Source organism: Triturus cristatus, chromosome 4_1 (genome assembly GCF_964204655.1).
Source record: "Triturus cristatus chromosome 4_1, aTriCri1.1, whole genome shotgun sequence".
Classification (NCBI taxonomy): Eukaryota; Metazoa; Chordata; class Amphibia; order Caudata; family Salamandridae; genus Triturus; species Triturus cristatus.
This window is the reverse complement of record NC_140585.1, coordinates 171,939,026-171,963,061: the sequence shown is the minus strand read 5'-3', so window position 1 is coordinate 171,963,061 and position 24,036 is coordinate 171,939,026. Positions and strand designations below refer to the sequence as shown.

At 44.5% G+C, this 24,036-nt stretch overlaps 1 protein-coding gene across 2 annotated transcripts in view; it reads left to right on the top strand.

Annotated features, from left to right (window-relative positions):
- The window catches only part of LOC146853827 (membrane-spanning 4-domains subfamily A member 4A-like), a 205,619-nt gene extending 184,085 nt beyond the window's left edge, over positions 1–21,534 (top strand). Inside the window, exon 7 of one of the 2 annotated variants that reach the window (XM_085650403.1) lies at positions 20,839–21,534. In XM_085650403.1, the coding sequence (XP_085506529.1) occupies positions 20,839–20,892 (54 nt within the window). In that variant the 3' untranslated portion in view covers positions 20,893–21,534. The remainder of the gene's footprint in view (positions 1–20,838) is intronic. The other variant, XM_085650402.1, reaches the window with a different exon arrangement.
- The last annotated feature ends 2,502 nt before the right edge of the window (positions 21,535–24,036 follow it).

Below are 24,036 nucleotides of genomic sequence, written 5' to 3'. Positions count from 1 at the left end.
TGGGATAGTCACGCTTTGAGAGTTTTGTGCACAGGTCCTGTGCTTGTTCCTTATATTCTTTCAGCTCGCTGCAGTTCCTTTTGAGGCGCAGGAATTGGCTGTACGGTAAGTTTTCTCTGAGGGGACGTGGGTGAAAACTGTTAAAGGAAAGAAGACTATTCTTGGTGGTGGGTTTGAAAAAGGTTTTAGTCTTGATGGTAGTATTAGTCACATAGATGTAGAGGTCAAGGAAGTCTAGATGGTCCCTGTCAGCATTGAACTTTAAACATTGATCTCGTGTGTTTAGCCACTCGTGGAAACTCGTGGAAACTCTGTAGGCTTTTTTCTGTTCCTTCCCAGAACATGATGATGTCATCTATGTATCTTTTCCAAAAATGGATTTTTGGGAGGAATGGATTGTTGTCATTCTGAATGTGTGTCCTCTCGAATTTGCTCACATAGAGGCCTGCCACGCTCAGCGCGAAGGTACTCCCCATGGAAGTACCATGGCATTGCTGGTAGAGTGTGCCGTTGTATTCAAAATAGTTCTCGGTTAGAGCCAGTCTGCAACATTCTAAGATGAAGTGTCTTGGTGTGTGGTGTGGCCAATTCTGTTCAAATAGTAGGTCTTCAAGAGTACTCAGAGTTTCTTGCTGGGGCAGGCTAGTATATAGACTCTCCACATCTAGAGAGACCAGCATCATTGATTCACTGAGAAAGATTTGATCCTGTAGAAGGTTGAGCAGATCCCTTGTATCTTTTAGGTAAGTTGGAGTTTTCTGTACTATTGGTCTGAGATATTGGTCCGCAAATTGGGAAAGAGGTTCAAGAAGTGAACCTATTCCGGATACGATTGGGCGTCCTGGTGGTGGTCGTTGGTTTTTGTGTACCTTAGGTAGAGAATCGAAATAAGGTGTCCGTGGAGAGTCTGTCCTTAGAAAAGAGGCTTCATTCTTAGAGATCCAATTGTTGGTCTCTGCTTCCTCCACCATAAGGTTAATAGTTATTTTTAACCTGGGGGTTGGATCTACATTGATGACTTTGTAGAATTTTTTGTCTGATAGTAATTTGAGGCATTGATCATCAAAGTGATCTTTGTCTAGGATCACTATGCCTCCGCCTTTGTCAGCAGGTTTTATAATGATGTCATTATGTAGTCTCAATTCTTCCAGGGCTTTCTTTTCTCTGATGGAGATATTGACAAAGGGTTTTATTGTTTTCTTGTCAATCTCATTAATCTCTCTCATAGTTGCTTGTTCGAAGGTCTGTATTTCTATTGGGACCTGATGATTCATTGGGCAAAAAGTTGACTTGGGTCTTAAACCAGTGTCGCCAAGATTTGGATTGTCTTCTGTGTTTTGGAAGAATGCTTTCAATTTGAGTGCCCTACAGAATTGTGCAATTTCACACTGTAATTTGAAGAGGTCCAGTGGTGGGGTTGGTACATAGCCTAGACCTTTATTTAGGACGTCTTCCTGATCCTTGGAATGGGTGACTTTAGAGAGATTGAAAATTAGCGAGTCGCGCTGGTACTCGGTTTTTCTTTTGTGGCATTGGACATGCTTCTTGTTAGTATCTGTCTCTCCTGGTCTGTCCAAGTGACATTCCTTCTTCTCCCTCATTGGTTGGCACGGCCTCTCCCTAAAAAAGTCGGTTGTTGTATATATGGTCCCATATAGGGGCCTAGTTGTGGTGGTGCTGTTTGATAGGGATTGATCCATCCTGGGTAGTTGGGAGTGAATGGATGGAAGAGTGGAGGTGGTTGTTCTCCATAATTTGGATTTCACCATATATTCGGTCTTCGTCGTTGTTGGCGTCTATTGGAGCCTCTATATTTTCGTTGTTGTATGTTGTCATCGTTGCTCCAGTCTGAGTTATTAGAGGAGTTCCCACTGGAGTCATTGTCAGTCGATAGGTCTGGTGCCTCATAGTCATCCTTGCTGTAGGGATGCATTTTTCCCATAGAGAATTTCCTTAAATCCTTACTTAGTTTCTGGATTTTGCTCTGTGTCAAGTATTCCTCTGTCTCGTTCATTTCGCGGTTGATTTCTTCCAATCTTTTCTTAAAAACTGTGATATGTACCAGGTTCTTTAGTTTCATTTCACTTAGTTGGATCTTAACTGTAAGTGCTTCTGTTAGTCTGGTTGCAGTTTTTATTATAAGGACTAAATAGTCCCTAGTGCATTTCCACGAAATGGCTGACCAGTCTTTCCTGAAAGCAAGATCTTTCAAGAAAATTCTTGGTGCATTGCGGACCCATAATCCTCTTGGTGCGGCATTTCCACGCAGATATTCCGTCATGATGACGCCATGAATGGCCGCTTTTACTTGCTCTTTTTTGTCTTCAGACAGTTGGTCCCAGTCATCGTTCTGTGCCAGGGTTTGTGTAAGTTCACCATCTTGCAAAAGGGAGGGAAGGGAGAGAATTGCATTGATCTCATCGGCGGAGTAACTTAATCCTAAGTTCTTGGCCATTTTCAAAGGTATGTCAGATCAAAGATCCTGACGTTTGGGGTTTCTTGTTCGAATTGTCCTCAGCGAAATTTTCGGGGCTTTATTCGAAAGAGAGATAGGACTCCCACAGCTGCGCGCTGCTAAATATGTAATTAATCAATTATGAGGGAGATAGAAGGAGATGTGATCCATTCACCTTCCAGTCAGTAGTTTGTAATCAAAAATAGAATGGATCACTTGTACCTGTTGTCCAGGGTTATATGGTTTTTCAACTGTTCCTTAAAAAACCCTCATTCACGTTTAGGTGGTTTGTGTGGCAGTATATCTTGATTCTCCGCCTAAATAACGTGACAGCATCATCATTGGGTTTTATTTATGCTTCCTCCACCTGGAGGGAACCACTGGATATTCGCAGTAGTGATCAGAGATAAAAAATAAGATAAAGTGCTCGTGTTCAGTGAAAAAGGATGTTAAAAAAGGGGTAGATATTTCCTCATGCTACCTAGACTGTATTTTTAGGTCTCGCTGAGACAGCGAAAGCTGTCTCTTTGAGACATTTTGTAAGTGGGCTTTCAAAAGTGCTACCCACATGGTTTTGCTGGCCTAGGGCTTGAGTGCACGATGGCGTGCACGTGTACAGCTGCTCCTCTGCTCCTTGCATTCCCCCCTCCCTTCTCACCCAGCCCTTTGATGCTCTGCTCGATTACTTTCACTTTCGCCGCTTTGACCCTTGCATTCCCCCCTCCCTTCTCACCCAGCCCTTTGATGCTCTGCTCGATTACTTTCACTTTCGCCGCTTTGATGTTTGATCGCAAACGCGATCACTTCCGCTTGGCAAAGCCTGTACTTGTTCTCTTTGTCCTCACATATGCTCTTCCCTCTATGTTTTTCTCTCTGGTCTCACATGTGCTATTCCCTCTGTATTTTCACTCTGCCCTCACATGTGCTTTTCCCTCTCTATTTTTCTCTCTTTACTCACACATGCTATTCCCTCTGTATTTGTCTCTCTTCCCTCACATGTACTCTTCCCTCTGCATTTTTTCTCTATGCTCTCACATGTGCTCTTCGCTCTGTATTTTTTTCTCTGCCCTCGCATGTGTTCTTCTCTCTATATTTTTCTCTCTGCTCTCACATGCTCTCTTCCCTCTATGTTTTTATCTCCGGTCTAACATGCGCCCTACCCTCTGTATTTTTCGCTTTGCTCTCACATGAGCTCTTCCCTCTCTATTTTTCTCTCCTCCCTCACATGGACTCTTCCCTCTGTATTTTTCTCTCTGCCCTCACGTGCTTTTCCCTCTGTATTTTTCTCTCTGCCCTCACATACTCTTCCCTGTATGTTTTCCTCTTTGCCCTCAAGTGCACTCTTCCCTCTGATCACATGCATACACAACTATGCACACATACAAACACACACATGCATTTACACACACATACAAACATATACAAACACACAGAGACATGCATAAACATATGCATATACATGCACACCAACACACCAACCCCACATACACATATAAACAAGCACGCACACCAACATACTCAAACACATATACAGACACACAAACATGCATACACAGACATAAGTATACACACAAACATATGTGTACACATCCATGAAGACAAATGAACACAATGACACACCCATACTTGCACACCAACACACACATGCATACACAAACATATACACATACAAACACACACACATGCATACACACACAGATATGTACATATAGACACACACACTATGCACACACACGCATCTCCCGTACTGTCTCAGGGGAAGGGTCGGTGTCAGCTGTCTCCTAGAGGGAGATCTCGCATGAGACAGTAAGACTCAGAGACATGTGGCGGTGGGGAGAGACAGACATGCCTCCCTTTAATTGTGTTGTTGCAAGATGGTGACTATCTTTTGCCACTGGAGCATTCAGATAAGCGGCAGGAATTTCGTCGGACACATGCACTGGTTTCAATTTCGAGAAAGTGGGGTGAACGTTTCACAGATCGGGAGTGTGTGTCAACACGAGTTTCTCCTTCACGGCAAGGCCAATCAGTATGTTTTGTTTAACCGTGTGGTCATGAATCCTTTAATTGCATAAGTGAGCGGGTATGGATGCAAACACACATGTAACACTAATACCACATTTTCTGTCACTCTTGTGAACAGGTTTGCGACAGGGGCGACCCGGAGGAGGAGCTAGCGGTGTGCGCTCCATTGCGGTTGTTTATAAAAATAGGTTTGCTGTGAATGTATGAATGAGAATGGCGTTTTAGAATACGTTGCATGGAAAAGGGTCAACATGGTGTATACGTGTTTTTTGGTGTTTTTTTATAATTTATTTTTTATTGCATGGTTAACGTCATGATAAACCGGATTCGGATGCTTCATTGCAGATCAGTTGTTTGGCCCGTGGTTATTTACGAGTTTGGAAAATACTTTTATATTGTTTCGATTCTTTTTGTCTCTGCCCTATCTCTTGGCTGCGTCCTTACTCTCTCCCATCTTCTCTCTCCCCCTCTTTGCTACATGTTCTCTCGTAATGTTTTCATTTTCCCCAACTCTCCTCTTTACTCTCTCTAATTCTTTTTTTGCTCCTTTTCTGTCTCTGTCCCTTCTCTCCTCTTTCTCTCCCCACCTGTCCCTTCTCTAACCCCACTCCTCTTCCTCTGCCCGCCCCCCCATCCCTCTCTCTCGCAGTACTGCAGCATAGGCAGCACCAGGTCTCTGATGCCTTCTCAGTGTTTGCCCTGGGGGTGTAGGAGGTAAGTCAGCCCCCCAAGTGAATCCCATTATCAACAGATAGTAAACCTCTATTTACCAACAAGTACGGAGCGGTCTCGGTTGACGGCTGATGCGAACAGTGATCTGCTCTCGGCCCGGCAGGGCCTGTGGGGTGGGTGCGTTACCTTACACTAGGAGAGGAAGTAAAAGTCATATCCTCCCCTCCCCCCCACTCCACCACTGTCTCTCCTCACCCTCCACCTCTCTCTCTCCTACACTTCAGATTCCATTCCAACTTGTTCTCTCCTTACCCTCCAACTCAGTCTCTCCTTACCCACTACCTCGGTCTCTCCTTACCCTCCACCTCGGTCTCTCCTCACCCTCCACCTCGGTCTCTCCTCACTCTCCACCTCAGTCTCTCCTCACCCTCCACCTCGTCTCTCCTCACCCTCCACCTCCGTCTCTCCTGACCCTCCACCTCCGTCTCTCCTCACCCTCCAACTCACCCTCCACGTGTCTCTCCTCACCCTCCACCTCACCCTCCTCACCCTCCACGTGTCTCTCCTCACCCTCCACGTCTCTCCTCACCCTCCACGTGTCTCTCCTCACCCTCCACACATGTCTCTCCTCACCCTCCACGTGTCTCTCCTCACCCTCCACGTGTCTCTCCTCACCCTCCACACGTGTCTCTCCTCACCCTCCACACGTGTCTCTCCTCACCCTCCACACGTGTCTCTCCTCACCCTCCACACGTGTCTCTCCTCACCCTCCACACGTGTCTCTGCTCACCCTCCACACGTGTCTCTGCTCACACTCCACATGTCTCTGCTCACCCTCCACGTGTCTCTCCTCACCCTCCACACGTCTCTCCTCACCCTCCACACGTCTCTCCTCACCCTCCACACGTCTCTCTCCTCACCCTCCACCTCACCCTCCACACGTGTCTCTCCTCACCCTCCGTGTCTCTCCTCACCCTCCACGTGTCTCTCCTCAACCTCCACGTGTCTCTCCTCACCCTCCACGTGTCTCTCCTCACCCTCCACGTGTCTCTTCTCACCCTCCATGTCTCTCCTCACCCTCCATGTCTCTCCTCACCCTCCACGTGTCTCTCCTCACCCTCCACGTGTCTCTCCTCACCCTCCACACGTCTCTCCTCACCCTCCACACGTGTCTCTCCTCACCCTCCACACGTGTCTCTCCTCACCCTCCACACATGTCTCTCCTCACCCTCCACGTCTCTCCTCACCCTCCACACGTGTCTCTCCTCATCCTTCACACGTGTCTCTCCTCACCCTCCACACATGTCTCGTCACCCTCCGCCTCACCCTCCACATGTGTCTCCTCCTCACCCTCCACATGTGTCTCCTCCTCACCCTCCACAGGTGTCTCCTCCTCACGCTCCACATGTGTCTCTCCTCACCCTCCACACGTGTCTCTCCTCACCCTCCACACGTGTCTCTCCTCACCCTACACGTGTCTCTCCTCACCCTCCACGTGTCTCTCCTCACCCTCCACGTGTCTCTCCTCACCCTACACGTGTCTCTGCTGCACGCCTCACACTGCTGCACACCACACACTGCTGCACGCCTCACACTGCTGCACGCCTCACACTGCTGCATGCCTCACACTGCTGCACGCCTCACACTGCTGCACACCACACACTGCTGCATGCCGCTGCACGCCACACACTGCTGCACGCCACACACTGCCACACACTGCTGCACGCCGCACACTGCTGCACGCCGCACACTGCTGTACGCCGCACACTGCTGCACGTCACACACTGTTGCACGCCACACACTGCTACACGAAACATTGCTGCACGCCACACACTGCTGCATGGCACACACTGATGCAACCGGCACACTGCTGCACGCCATACACTGCTGCACACTGCTGCATTACTCACTGCTGCATGCTGCACAACACTGCTGCACGCAGCACACTGCTGCACGCCGCACACTGCTGCACGCCGCTGCATGCCACAGTGCTGCATGCCTCACACTGCTACACGAAACACTGCTGCACGCAGCACACTGCTGCACGCCGCTGCATGTCACAGTGCTGCATGCCTCACACTGCTACACGAAACACTGCTGCACGCCGCACACTGCTGCACGCCGCACACTGCTGCACGCCGCACACTGCTGCATGCCACACACTGCTGCATGCCTCACACTGTTGCACGCCGCACACTGCTGCACGCCGCACACTGCTGCACGCCACACACTGCTGCATGCCGCACACTGCTGCATGCCGCACACTGCTGCACGCCGCACACTTCTGCATGCCGCACACTGCTACACTCCACACACTGCTTTTATGCGAGTTTATGCTACTGACATTGTAAATGACAATGCATTTTATTTGTTTTAAAACCAAAACATAAATAAAAGGCATTGTAATTTTACAATGCCAATAGCTCAAACTCTTATAAATGCGAGACCTATTGCATTGCAAATGCTTGTTTATTTATGTCTGGTGCATGGGAAAAGGATAAAATGGGAGGAAGTTGTGCAGAGCAGGCGTGTAATGTGTCCACTGCACAATCAGTCCAAGAAGTGGGTCGACATGTTTCAGCCCCTTATTCGCCCCGTAGGGTCGGGGGGGCTTTCATCAGGACCTTAAGGGTGTTGAATGGTGATAAGTGAGGGTATTACCCACTGTAGAAGTGAGGGAGGAGTTCAGATGTCAATTTGTTGAGCTCCTAAATAAAGGTTATTACCTGTGGGGGAGAAAGAAGTACAAAAAGAGTATATAACAATGTCCTAACATAGTAAATTAAAAACCAATGATGGAATATGCTGAGTTGTAGCATGAAATGGCAAATCTTTTAGATACAGTAAAATTGCAAGTGGTGTTCGGACACGCAGCTAGTTATCACATCGGGACATAAGCAAGCATAAAAATGGCAGATCTTTTCATTGATATCTGTATCTGTATCTGCACTGAAAGCCCTCCAACTTACCCAAATTGTTAGAGGCCCGACCCATCAACAGGGTCATCTGCTGGACCCCATATTTGTCAACTGGGGGGAAGCGGAAGCTATGACCCCAATTCCCATCCCATGGTCGGACCACTATTTGGTCCCTTTTTCCATACGAATCCCGGGAAGCAGACCCCCACAGCCACCAGCTATGTACCACCTCAAACGGAAATGGGCTACATTCTCTCAGTCCAAATTCTGTGCAGAATTAACGAAAGGAAGAAGCCCAGGAGGGAAGGATGCTGACACAGCCAATGCTAACCTCTGCACACGCATTAATCAGGCACTAGACCGCACAGCCCCTTTGCTAAAAACCAAATCTGGGGGACGCATAAACAAAACTGCCCCGTGGTTCAACGCTGAACTAAGAGTTCAGAAAACTGCACTGAAAAGAACCGAAAGAGAATGGCGCAAGACTCTCTCTGAAGAAACCAGAAAGAATTATCTAACCGAGAGACGAATCTACCATGGACTAATCAGAAAGACAAAAACAGCATATTTAACGAATAGGATCAGTGAGGCTGGTAACTCGACGAAAGAGCTGTTTTCACTCTACAAAACTCTTTCAAGCGGAAACCCAGCTATTGCCCCAGCTGACTGCTCGCCAGAATTGTGTGACAAAATCGCAGATTTTTTCTCAGATAAAATAACAAAAATCTACTCAGCATTCCCTACGCAGTCCAAAACCGGGGCAGCACAAGTCGTGCACACAGCGAAAATTCTGTATGAACATCTTACGAAGAACAACCTGGACAGAAGACACGTAACGTTATTCCATCACTGAATTCTCAATTTGAACCTTGTCTTGCTGTTCTTTCTTCTCTCCCTCTTCCCTCTCCCCTTTCTCCAAAAATAGCTTAACCGCGTTCATATCCTTCTACTGAAGCCTCGAATTGAAGCGCTTTAAGGTACACGGACGACACAGCATATTTATGTTCCGTTTGTCTGTCTCTCTGACTACTAACACCCAGCACAGAGCACTGAAGCTAAAATACATGTAGATGATATTGATAGAGAGCCATGTTCCGTTTTGATAATAACGAACTGCACCGCCGCCTGCCAATTGCATGTCCATTTCTTAACCATGCCACATTGCCAAATCGCGCTTACGATAAACAACTAGATTGAATGTGTCTGTAAAAACGCCTCACCAAGATTGATAAAGGGTCACGTTTGGTTTGTTAACAGCGCTTACTACCAATAGCACGGTTAGACCACGCTGGAGTATAACCTTGTACCGTTCCCACATGAAAACAACTAGTTTTTTGTTTATTTGTTGGCATTGTTTCTCTCCTGCAAGAACTTTTAACAGACCTTTGGAGCAAGCTACCATGTCAATAACCAGCAGATTAGCTATATTGAAAGAGAGCAGTTATACCTTCACGTACACATTGAGACTGTTCTGTCCTAGTTCAGACCAATAAGAAACGACTGTACTAACATACGTATACAGATATCAATGAAAAGATCTGCCATTTTTATACTTGCTTATGTCCCGATGTGATAAATAGATGCGTGTTCGAACACCACTTACAATTTTACTGTATCTAAAAGATTTGCCATTTCATGCTACAACTCAGCATAGTCCATCATTGGTTTTTAATTTACTATGTTAGGACATTGTTATATCCTCTTTTTGTACTTCTTTCTCCTCCACAGGTAATAACCTTTATTTAGGAGCTCAACGAATTGACATCTGAACTCCTCCCTCACTTCTATAGTGGGTAATATCCCCACTTATCACCACCCAACACTATTAAGTTCCTGATAAAAGCCCCCCCGACCCTACGGGGCGAATAAGGGGCTGAAACATGTCGACCCACTTCTTGGACTGATTGTGCAGTGGACACAGTACACGCCCGCTCTGCACAACTTCCTCCCATTTTATCCTTTTCCCATGCACCAGACATAAATAAAAAATACAGCCTAGGTAGCATGAGGAAATATCTTCCCCTTTTTTAACATACTTTTTCACTGAACACGAGCACTTTATCTTATTTTGTATCTCTGATCACTACTGCAAATATCCAGTGGTTCCCTCCGGGTGGAGGAAGCATAAATAAAACCCAATGATGATGCTGTCACGTTATTTAGGCGGAGAATCAAGATATACCACCACACGAACCACCTAAACGTGAATGAGGGTTTTTTAAGGAACAATTGAAAAACCATATAACCCTGGACAACAGGTACAAGTGATCCATTCTATTTTTGATTACAAACTACTGACTGGAAGGTGAATGGATCACATCTCCTTCTATCTCCCTCATAATTTGTTAATTACATATTTAGCAGCGCGCAGCTGTGGGAGTCCTATCTCTCTTTCGAATAAAGCCCCGAAAATTTCGCTGAGGACAATTCGAACAAGAAACCCCAAACGTCAGGATCTTTGATCTGACACACCTTTGAAAATGGCCGAGAACTTAGGAATAAGTTACTCCGCCGATGAGATCAATGCAATACTCTCCCTTCCCTCCCTTTTGCAAGATGGTGAACTTACACAAACCCTGGCACAGAACGATGACTGGGACCAACTGTCTGAAGACGAAAAAGAGCATGTAAAAACGGCCATTCATGGCATCATCATGACGGAATATCTGCGTGGAAATGCCGCACCAAGAGGATTATGGGTCCACAATGCACCAAGAATTTTCTTGAAAGATCTTTCTTTCAGGAAAGACTGGTCAGCCATTTCCTGGAAATGCACTAGGGACTATTTAGTCCTTATAATAAAAACTGCAACCAGACTAACCGAAGCACTTACAATTAAGATCCAACTAAGTGAAACGAAACTAAAGAACCTGGTACATATCACAGTTTTTAAGAAAAGATTGGAAGAAATCAACCGCGAAATGAACGAGACAAAGGAATACTTGACACAGAGCAAAATCGAGAAACTAAGTAAGGATTTAAAGAAATTCTCTATGGAAAAAATGCATCCCTACAGCAAGGATGACTATGAGGCACCAGACCTTTCGACTGACAATGACTCCAGTGGGAACTCCTCTAATAACTCAGACTGGAGCAACGATGACAACATACAACAACGAAAATATAGAGGCTCCAATAGACGCCAACAACGACGAAGACCGAATATATGGCGAAATCCAAATTATGGAGAACAACCACCTCCACTCTTCCATCCATTCACTCCCAACTAACCAGGATGGATCAATCCCTATGAAACAGCACCACCGCAACTAGGCCCCTATATGGGACCATATATACAACAACCAACTTTTTTAGGGAGAGGCCGTGCCAACCAACGAGGGAGAAGAAGGAATGTCACTTGGACAGACCAGGAGAGACAGATACTAACAAGAAGCATGTCCAATGCCACAAAAGAAAAACCGAGTACCAGCGCGACTCGCTAATTTTCAATCTCTCTAAAGTCACCCTTTCCAAGGATCAGGAAGACGTCCTAAATAAAGGACTGGGCTATGTATCAACCCCACCACTGGACCTCTTCAAATTACAGTGTGAAGTTGCACAATTCTGTAGGACACTCAAATTGAAAGCATTCTTCCAAAACACAGAAGACAATCCAAATCTTGGCGACACTGGTTTAAGACCCAAGTCAACTTTTTGCCCAATGAATCATCAGGTCCCAATAGAAATACAGACCTTCGAACAAGCAACTATGAGAGAGATTAATGAGATTGACAAGAAAACAATAAAACCCTTTGTCAATATCTCCATCAGAGAAAAGAAAGCCCTGGAAGAACTGAGACTACATAATGACATCATTATAAAACCTGCTGGCAAAGGCGGAGGCATAGTGATCCTAGACAAAGATCACTATGACGATCAATGCCTCAAATTACTATCAGACAAAAAATTCTACATAGTCATCAATGTAGACCCAACCCCCAGGTTAAAAAGAACTATTAACCTTATGGTGGAGGAAGCAGAGACCAACAATTGGATCTCTAAGAATGAAGCCTCTTTTCTAAGGACAGACTCTCCACGGACACCTTATTTCTATTCCCTACCTAAGGTACACAAAAACCAATGACCACCACCAGGACGCCCAATCGTATCCGGAATAGGTTCACTTCTTGAACCTCTTTCCCAATTTGCGGACCAATATCTCAGACTAATGGTACAGAAAACTCCAACTTACCTAAAAGATACACGGGATCTGCTCAACCTTCTACAGGATCAAATCTTTCTCAGTGAATCAATGATGCTGGTCTCTCTAGATGTGGAGAGTCTATATACTAGCCTGCCCCAGCAAGAAACTCTGAGTACTCTTGAAGACCTACTATTTGAACAGAATTGGCCACACCACACACCAAGACACTTCATCTTAGAATGTTGCAGACTGGCTCTTACCGAGAACTATTTTGAATACAACGGCACACTCTACCAGCAATGCCATGGTACTTCCATGGGGAGTACCTTCGCGCTGAGCGTGGCAGGCCTCTATGTGAGCAAATTCGAGAGGACACACATTCAGAATGACAACAATCCATTCCTCCCAAAAATCCATTTTTGGAAAAGATACATAGATGACATCATCATGTTCTGGGAAGGAACAGAAAAAAGCCTACAGAGTTTCCACGAGTGGCTAAACACACGAGATCAATGTTTAAAGTTCACTGTCAATGCTGACAGGGACAATCTAGACTTCCTTGACCTCTACATCTATGTGACTAATAATACCATCAAGACTAAAACCTTTTTCAAACCCACCACCAAGAATAGTCTTCTTTCCTTTAACAGTTTTCACCCACGTCCCCTCAGAGAAAACTTACCGTACAGCCAATTCCTGCGCCTCAAAAGGAACTGCAGCGAGCTGAAAGAATATAAGGAACAAGCACAGGACCTGTGCACAAAACTCTCGAAGCATGACTATCCCACCAGAATTGTCAACAAATGCCAAAAAGGAGCGAGAAATCAACCCAGAGAGAGTCTTCTCGAAACAATACCTAAAACTCAGTCGCCGGACCAACTGACATGTGTTACAACATATAACACAGCCAGCAATGCGGTCAAGAAAATTATCAATAAAAACTGGTGCATACTGACATCAGGCAATTTAGACTGGCCGAAACCCCTTTTTGCGAATGGAAGAAGCAAAAATTTCAAGGACATGTTAGTGCACACCCGACCTCTGGAAGAGAAGACAAATGGAACCACAAACACCTTATGGGGTCTGCCACCAGTGGTAGGTCACTTTCCTTGCGGGCATTGCTCCGTATGCCATTTGACAGAAACAACGAAATCCATTGAACTAACACCTAACCTAAAATGGACGATGAGACAACACACTAACTGCAATATAACGCATGTTATTTACATGATTACCTGTCTATGCAAACTTAAATACATTGGGATGACGTGTCGCAAAATTAAGCAGCGAATCTGTGAACACAGAAGTAACGTCAAATGCAAACGAAGCACCACCAAGATGAGTAGCCTTTTCATTGACCATCCGCACACCCTTGATGACCTCAAATGGATTATTCTAGAAACTATGGTGTCAAGATCACCAAACATCGAGAAACTACTGTTCGAGAAAGAACAAAGATGGGTGCACCGATTAAAAACGAACTTAATAGGTCTGAAGGATGACATTCCCTGGCTCTGTGTACTATAAATTCACAACCAGTAAAATTCATGAAGACAAACAACACCTGAAGCTCATTGAAAAGATTTCGCAAACATTCTAAGCAATATTCATAACTAAACCTTTCTTGAAAGATTACAATACAAAATTGGAGGCGCTACCAACACTGGCAGCACAGATATCTCCTGGCTCAATGCGACTACAAATTCACAACCAGTAAAGTTTACGAAGACAAACAAGTCTCACATTATACCCAAAACTCATTGAAATAATTTCTAAGCAATATCCATAACTATCACAATTTTTTAATTCGCTTCGTGAAAATATAAAAAAATATAATACAAATACTGGAGGCATCACCAACACCGGCAGCATAGTAGTCTTTCTTCACTCCGCATTACCCAGTAAAAGATCAATTGAACCGGGCTGTCCCTCACAAACAGGAAGACAGCGTCAGCACAAGTCGTGCACACAGCGAAAATTCGGTATGAACATCTTACGAAGAACAACCTGGACAAAAGACACGTAATGTTATTCCATCACTGAATTCTCAATTTGAACCTTGTCTTGCTGTTCTTTCTTCCCTCCCTCTTCCCTCTCCCCTTTCTCCAAAAATAGCTAAACCGCGTTCATATCCTTCTACTGAAGCCTCGAATTGAAGCGCTTTAAGGTACACGGATGACACAGCATATTTATGTTCCGTTTGTCTGTCTGTCTGACTACTAACACCCAGCACAGAGCACTGAAGCTAAAATACATGTAGATGATATTGATAGAGAGCCATGTTCCGTTTTGATAATAACGAACTTCACCGCCGCCTGCCAATTGCATGTCCATTTCTTAACAATGCCGCATTGCCAAATCGCGCTTACGATAAACAACTAGATTGAATGTGTCTGTAAAAACGCCTCACCAAGATTGATAAAGGGTCACGTTTGGTTTGTTAACAGCGCTTACTACCAATAGCACGATTAGCCCACGCTGGAGAATAATCTTGTACCGTTCCCACGTGAAAACAACTAGTTTTTTGTTTATTTGTTGGCATTGTTTCTCTCCTGCAAGAACTTTTAACAGACCTTTGGAGCAAGCTACCATGTCAATAACCAGCAGATTAGCGATATTGAAAGAGAGCAGTTATGCCTTCGCGTACACATTGAGACTGTTCTGTCCTAGTTCAGACCAATAAGAAACGACTGTACTAACATACGTATACAGATATCAATGAAAAGATCTGCCATTTTTATACTTGCTTATGTCCCGATGTGATAACTAGCTGCGTGTTCGAACACCACTTGCAATTTTACTGTATCTAAAAGATTTGCCATTTCATGCTACAACTCAGCATATTCCATCATTGGTTTTTAACTTACTATGTTAGGACATTGTTATATCCTCTTTTTGTACTTCTTTCTCCCCCACAGGTAATAACCTTTATTTAGGAGCTCAACGAATTGACATCTGAACTCCTCCCTCACTTATAACCACCCAACACCCTTAAGGTCCTGATGAAAGCCCCCCGACCCTACGGGGCGAATAAGGGGCTGAAACATGTCGACCCACTTCTTGGACTGATTGTGCAGTGGACACATTACACACCCGCTCTGCACAACTTCCTCCCATTTTATCATTTTCCCATGCACCAGACATAAATAAAAAATACAGTCTAGGTAGCATGAGGAAATATCTTCCCCTTTTTTAACATACTTTTTCACTGAACACGAGCACTTTATCTTATTTTTTATCTCTGATCACTACTGCAAATATCCAGTGGTTCCCTCCGGGTGGAGGAAGCATAAATAAAACCCAATGATGATGCTGTCACATTATTTAGGCTGAGAATCAAGATATACCGCCACACAAACCACCTAAACATGAATGAGGGTTTTTTAAGGAACAGTTGAAAAACCATATAACCCTGGACAACAGGTACAAGTGATCCATTCTATTTTTGATTGCAAAAACCAAGATAAGACAACAAAAATGAGAGATAACTGCCATGAATGGAGAAAAAAACACAAAACTCTTTCTCTATAATAGAAACAGCCGCAGAGAGGGGGCACATGGAACAAAAGTGAATAAATCAGAGGACAACAAAAACCATGGTTTCATCGGATTGACATTAATTGACCAGAATAAAAAACAAAAAACATTTTTTTTTATTTAAATACTTATGGAAACAAAAGTATGGCTGCGAGACAAAAGAATCACTTTAGAAGGAAACATCCATTGAATCTTCTACAAAATATTTTTGCAGTGTTTGCAGCTTTGAGGGTGGATGTGGGAAGACAAGAGGGATACAAAATGTTAGCAGTGAAGCAGTGAGTACATGTATTGCTCATACTCACCTTTGGAGAAGGCAGGAAGCAGGCAGCAGGAATATAGGGAGCCTCGGAAATGAGAAGCTGAAATGACGATCAGAAATGCTTATTGGTAAATTCAACTTTCTACTCCAAGGTCCATTGACTTGTATTACGAGTGCAAGAGTTTGTTCCTGGGGATTTTATGTAATGCTATGCCAAAACAAGCAGAGAGAGGCAGTGGCAGATTGAAGAAATATCAGAGGACTGAAAAGAGGAAGCGATGCGTTGCTCTGTGAGGCATGTTGACTTCAGTTATGGACTTGAAGCTCCACCCATTTTCCGCCCAGCTTTTCAACTGGCTCCTGTTACTCTCGTTTCTAAATGTTGCTTCTGATTCATGAATAGGTTTAGTAGTCCCTCCTTAGTACCATCTTGTCTGCATTTGTAACCTCCCATATGGACTGGACTTTTTACTTGTGTTGTTACACTGTCTGTTTATTTACAGTCTGTGAGCACTGTTTTATTTCCTCTGGGCGCGTTTCAGCATGGCAACCGCTTTCAAATTTCTATTAACAATAGAGCCAACTTGACCGACAAATGTTTTTTTATTTTTTTTGTAAAAGCACCCCATACTGCGCTATCACTTTAATGGCGGCAGTGCACCTTTCTTAACCCCTTCCATGCTCATGACGGAACGATTCCGTCATGAGCATCGGTTGAGCTGTGCTCATGACGGAACCGTTCCGTCATGGCCCCGCCCGCGCTCTAACCCTTCAGCACCGCGGGGGAATCCGCGCAGCGCTGAAGGGGTTAAGATGAGCCGCATCTAAAGAAAGGGATGTGGACGCCATTAAAGTGAAAGTGCGGCCTGGGGCACTTTCACAAAAAAAACATTTGATTGTCAACTTGACAAACAAAAGCTTTTTTTTTTTTTTTTGTAAAAGTGTCCCATACCGCACTTTCACTTTAAAGGCAGCCAAACACCTTGCTTTAGACGAGCTGCATCTAAAGAATAGAGCGCAGCCGCCATTTAAGTGAAAGCTTGCATGGGACAATTTTACAAGTGTTTGCAATGCAATAGGTCTCGCAGTTGCGAGAGTTTAAGCTGTTGGCATTGTAAATAATAATGCCTTTTATTTATGGGTTGTTTTTTAAAACATAAATAAAGGCAATGTAATTTACAATGCCAATAGCTTAAACTCTTGCAAATGCGAGACATATTGCATTGCAAATGCTTGTTTAATTTTTATGTATTTATAACGTTTTTTGGTAGGGATGAGAAGGGGTTGAGCAACTCTTGGCACAGGGATTCTTTTTCTTTCTTGTTTGGTTGAGTTTTTCATTTCCATTCTTCTTGGGTTGCCATTTAGACGGTCACTTATTTGAGATCGGTTGCACCTGGTGAGCTCGCTATGGGTCAAATAGGAGAGGTTTTATCTTACACACGAGCGCGCTGGTTTAAGCATGGTCACGCCGCAGAGCACAACGTCGGATTACCGTGATGAGAGATTTCACATCGGGGACCGCGTAAGTCCATTGTTAAACTTTTGCATTAAGTTCAGCCTAGCATGTGTACAGATATTTCACTATTGAGGTTTCTTTTAGTTTGAGGCACCAGTAGGAGGTTTTACACACATTTTTTTAACATATAATTCTTAAATACATTGGCTCTTTCACAAAGTACAGAGCACGGTGGCATGGTTAGATACACTGCACGACGGTTGTTGGGAGTTCATGGTCGCACATATGATTTACTTTAGCATGTGACATATGTTTTTTTGGTTTCTTTGGCACTTTACCTCTTTTACACATAGCGCACGCCTTTTTCTACCAGCATGGTTTCTCACTCATTAAGCATGTCCTGTATTGGTGCTAACTGGTATAGTGCATGATGGATGTTGTAGGTTAGTTTATTCATAATGCACCAGATTCCTTACGACGCTTATGCATTTTCTTTCTTTCATGTTATAGTCACCCCTGAGGAAGGGCCACCAGCCCGAAATGCATTGGGTTTTATGACAGCATGGTCACCCAGGATGTTAAAAGAATTCAGCCGTGCTTGGGAATAAGGCCCGGATGGGCAGTTCTATGGCATTTGAAGCTCAGAATTCTGTTGCCTCTGTTTGATATGGATTGAATTTTTTTTTTAAATAAATATGAATTACTGCAAAGAATACTGGATTCAAGTTTCTTGTCTTTTGGAGACTGGAAAGAATGGCAGTGCAACATGAAGCAGGTGCTTGATGACGAACCTGACAGCAGTTACTTTTAGAAAGTGGGCATTTTCTTGTTTAACCATCCTGTGGCTCTGCCTGCCTGTAGAATCAACATCTGGTTTAGACTGATAGAGGTCTGTTCACTCTAGGCAGTCACATAAAGGGAGCTGAGGTGTGGCCTGCATATCCTGATGCCCCATCACCAGGCTGATGGGTCTTCTTGAGCAAGAGTGGCGGGAGGAGTTGTCACTCACACTTGAATAGGGCTGTGCCTGTCATCTCACAATGCTGTCTTCACCCACCTGGAGTGTGTCTGGGGTCAAGGCAGGAACTTGTGAACAACAAACACTTCTCTTTGAAGTATGCCTACTTCAAAGGCCAAAAGGGCATGACTATTGGACCTAAAATCCCAGACTTCTAGAACACTTCTGGATCAAGAGGAGCCTCTGGCAAGGAGAAGATCTGAAGATCTGTGAGGAGGAGTGCTGCCCCTTTGCTGTGTTTTGCTTTGCTGGGTTGGCCTGCAGGCGCTGTTTTTGCTTTGGAGGGGAAAAGACTGGACTTTGCTGTGAATCCTGATTGTAAAGTTTCTCCAAGGTCTTGTTAGGAAGTTTCAAAGACTTAATCTGCAGCATCCCTGAACTTTACTGCTGGGAGTTCTGACCTGTCTTGTGGTGACAATTTCAGTTTTGGGCCCTTGGAGGTTGATTTGCTGCTTTTACTGCTTAAAATCCATGCATCGCCCTTCCAGTGCCTGTTTTTCTGATGCAGCACCGCCATGTGGGAGAAGTTTTAGCGCACCGTCACTGTGCAGCTGAAGAAATTAATGCTGTTCCAGCCCATGGCTGAAGAAACCGCAGCAGCCCGAGTTCAGCGCACCATGTCACCGAAGTCCGAGATCACCGCCCTGACGCAGGCCCTGCTGTGTGGCTGAAGGAATCGACTCATCACCTGTCTGCGGCTGTGGGAAACGATGAGGCGACTGTTTTGTTCGCAAATCGACCAGCACCCAGTGGATTTCCCATGCATCTCACCTGTGCACCAAGTCGGCATCAACGCTGGGCTTCAGTAAGGAACCAAGGCCACGTTACGCGGCCAATCCCTATTCCACAAACTCCAGACCGTCCAGAATGCTGCAGCCATACACATCCTCAGCATACCACATCAAGACCACATCACCCAGCACCTACGAAACCTCCACTGGCTCCCCGTAGAAAAAAGAGTGTCCTTCAATCTGCTTGTGCATACCTACAAAGCCCTCCACAACATCGGACCCCAATACCTCAACAAACGAATCTCCTTCTCCGCCCCAGCTGGCCAGGCCATGGCCGAAATCCCCTGCATCCACTGAGCCAGAACAGGAGGCAGATCCTTCTCCTACATTGCGGCAAAGACCTGGAACAAACTAACCCTCAGCATTAGACAAAGCCCCATGCTGCTGCATTCAGGAAGAGCCTCAAGACCTGGTTTTTTGAATGGCCGGAGCTGCCCGAATCACCTACCCCCCAGCGCTTTGAGAACCTCACGGGTGAGTAGTGCACTTTATAAATCCCCTGATTGATTGACCAGAGAATCGATGCATCGCCTTCCCACGCAGAAGGAAACCGGCGTATCTCCTCCTATCTCAGTAAGGCACTGACGTATCACCTCCATTGCGTAGCAGTAAAGAACTGATGCATCACCTTCAGTGCGAGTAAGGAACTGACGCAACAACTTCCCTGCATGTAAGGAACCAACTCATTGCTGTGTTTTCCAGCACCTCACCTTCCCTGCGCCTGTTTGCCCTAAAAGTGACACATCATAGTTTCCTGTGAACTGAACTGAGTTAAACATTTTAAATGTGATATTTTTATATATGTATGTTGGATTGTTGTTGTTTTGATCTTGTTTAGTTTTAATAAAGATACTTTATTTTTCTAAACTTGTGTGTTGTCCATTTGTAGTGCTTTCCCTGTGCTACTGTGCTTTGTACAAATGCTTTACACACTGCCTCTGAGATAAGCCTGACTGCTCGTGTCAAGCTACCAAGGGGTGAGCAGGGGTTATCTGGATGTGTAACTCCCTTATCCTGATTAAAAGGAAGGGTCCCTACGAGGCCAACTAGAGACCCCCATTACTAACAATTTACAATGCATTGATTATATTATTAAGTTAGCAGGGGACTTCTCTGAGTATGCATCTGTGAGAGACAGGGCAGGTGTGGGGGAACACTTCAAGTTGATTCTCAAAGATATTTGTAATCTACATCCGTAGATTTAAACCCTTTCAACTTGGGTAAAGAAATACAATTCTCAAGGAATTCCACAGTACTCCGACACATATGCAATAGTCGCATACTCCTGAATTATTCCTTGAAATTGTTTGTGAATTCCAAATTACAGCCATGCGGAGGCATTTCAACATTCCTAAATTGTACACAGTGTACAACTGGGTATGGATTTAAGAGTGCAAGATCATCTTTTGTGAATTAGTTGCAGTACATCGAAGCTATGCTTAGCATTTTGGTGTAGGGACCAAAACAATAACGAGTTGATGATTTGTTGTGTGATGCTGCTAATAAAGACACTGAGAATATAGATAACACATAGATAACAATATCTTGTTTTGGCAGCCAGAACTTGCGGTGCAGCACATCTACCCTGTGCCATTTGGGAACACAGTGTGACAGTCTACAGGAATGTTAGTGCCATACACAGTATCATCTACACCAGAAGCACCAGCACACGATGGCAAGGCACACGAACAAGGATTACCAACAGCACCTGATATGACTACACCGCCAACCTACTACATAAATTATCCTGGGGATGCTATTCAAAGCTGAGCACAGACACCAAGAGGAAGGAAGCAGTTATGCATGCTGCCAGAGACAACTTGGAGGAAAGTGCAAATATGTTTAGGTGGAGATGCTCTAGCAGGAGTTATTCTCCAAACCTTGTCTTTGTAAACAATATACTCTGAAAGCTTACAAATTATGATATACCATGTAGAGTTGCAATTAGTTACCCACAAAGACATATAAACCCATAAGGAGAGATATATTTCAGAATAAAATCCAATCTATAACCTTCCCAGATTTCCTCCCTAACAGCAACCTTCACAACAACTTGCTTATACCATAATTCTTTTTCCAAGACACCATAGAAGGACGGTTCTCTATCAATCTATAAACTGGTCGAAACAGCATATCCAGACCTCATCTTTGCATTTAAAGTAAAGTGTCCTCCCACTCAGACCGACTTCATTAATGGCTTCCCTTCTTGTTTGGGGACATATATGATATTAAAGAATTTTTGTTATCTTGCAATGATGATTCTATGATTTTTGGGGAAGTGCTACAGCACGATATCTGATTATCCTTCATTACAAACATGTTAACAAAAAAAAAAAGGGGCCCGGGGGACGGTGGGGGACAGGAAAAACACCTTTGCAGGGTTTTTTCCTGGTGGCAGATATGGACGGGCTTAAGGCAGGTAGGAAGGGTTGGGGCAGGCAGAATAGCTTAGGACAGAAGGGAAACAGAGATAAGGGGCTGGGTAGAGGTTCCAGGTGGGGGAGAATTGGGGATCTATGTGGGGGAAAAATTCATGGGGGAAATCTCTTGGAGGATCGATATGGGGTAAATTTCATTGGGGGATCGATATGGGGGAAATTTCATTGGGGGATCGGTATGGGGATTTTTATTGGGGGATCATGGAGGGGTGGCGGGGGCGGGGTATTTTCATTGAAAGTCATTGATTGCATTATGATTCTGTTTTGTTGTTGCTAAATAAAAGCGACCTTTTCAACCCCTATCGGTCTGCGATGTGATTCATTGCCCGATGTGGAATCCATTGGTTGGGAGGCGGGCCGGTTTATAAGGAAAAAGGAAAACGCACGCACCGGAAAAGTAAACGGTAAGACAGACTCAAGGGGACGTACATAAACCGATCCGTGTCACTATCCGCTTGGGAATGTAGGTAGACAGCCTGTGAGTACAAGGCGTCTGCCGTCACCATGGAAACCATGGTAGGTCGATTGAGATGGAAAAGAGACTATCTGTGTAAACAAACGTGACGTTGAGCCCAAAAATCGGAAGGAAGGATGAACCGGCGCCCTAGTTTGCAGTGGTAAGGGCATGTGAGAATAAGGGATTTTACGATGGGGCAGAGAGTGGAAAAGAACCTTATAGTATATTCATGTTAACCAAATGTGCATTATGGACGTTGACCTTACTGCAAGTAAGCCACTGCAGTTCAAAAGCCTTTCACTGTTTAACATAATGTTGAATTTACAATGCGCTTTCACATTTTCCTTATCATTTCGGGAGCAAAATAACAAGCTTAGCTAATAAAGGAGCTCATTGTTTTCTTTAGAGAATGTTAGAGTGGATAATTTGAATTGCCAATTTGTTGTTATTTACACCGTGTGTGGGAATGCAAAATTGCTTCCTGTACCATGCATTCCTGACTGCTGACAAATCAGTTGTGCAGCTGTGTGCATTTGATGATAGGTGCGAGAGGAGTTTACCTGTTTCAAGAACATGGCGAAACCTGATTGGTCCCGGTTCAGAGGAATTGGTGGCAAGAAGTTCTGCAGAGATTGCAATGTGTATAGCAGTGCCTTAAAAATCGTTTTAGGAGACCCTGTCTTGACTCTGATGAGGGAAGTCTTTTGCCTAACTCTTACTTGATACCATATTCTTGGTTCGTGAGTTAAACTCTTGAATGCCCTGACCCTTTTTGTGGCCTGAACCTTTATGTGGCCTGAACCTTTATTTGATTCAATTCAGCCGGACAACTTCTGCTTAAGATTTCCCTTTTGCCATCCTTAAATGCCATATTTAGGGAAGTTACCTAATGGAACTAATACTTTCTTTGCTTTGCATGTTGTCCTCTTCAAACGATTTATGTTTCCATCATCCTAATCTTATTCTGTTGGATTGAATTACTTTATGAAACATATGCTTAAACTGAGAAATTATTAACTTAATGTCGAAGGGCCGTATTATGACTTTGGCGGTCAGTACGCCGTGGTCGTGTTGGCGTCGTATTGACCGACGCACATTTGGCAGTCCTACCGCTGAATTACGATGTTAGGAGTCTGTTGTTCGTAGGACTGCTGGAGAATCACCGACTCCGACAGCCATTCTTCGACTGCCGGGACAGTGGTCAGGGGAAAGCAGAAGCCACAGGGCGGTATAGAGAACTTGACCACCGTCTGGATTACAATTTGTCTTTTCTACGAGCCGACCATGGTGGTCTGACTGGGGCGCTTACTCACCAATTTACCCTTCTACCCTGCAGTCTCCGACTTGGATCTTAGCCTCCAGGACCTCTTCACATTAGCATCTTCACATCGAAGAAAATGATCCACCTGGCGCAAAAATCCAGGTAAGTCCGTTCGTGCCAATTTACCCAATGACTGGACTGTGCACATATGGTCAAGAATTCAGCAATGGCAAAATACTAACACAAGGCATAATTCCACCTGTCATGCATGTTTGTATATTCCACATGTTTTTTTTGTGAAAATGTACTCACCTACATAAACAAATTCAGAGATATGTGCACCGCCAACAATGACACTGCTGCGGTAACACCACAATCGCAGGTGGAAGAACGCAGACTCAGCAGTCTGTTTCGGACCTCAGCCAGGGTGCTTTGGTGGTCCGACCACCAAAGTCGTAACGATGCCCTTCGTCTGTAACTTTGAATAATCTTCTAATAAACTTCCATGGTTTAGAAACCATCCTCCCTGTCGTTCTTGTGGAACCAAATGAGTTTCACTTTAATTTGACTTTGATGTACTGATGTTAGCTCTCAGAATA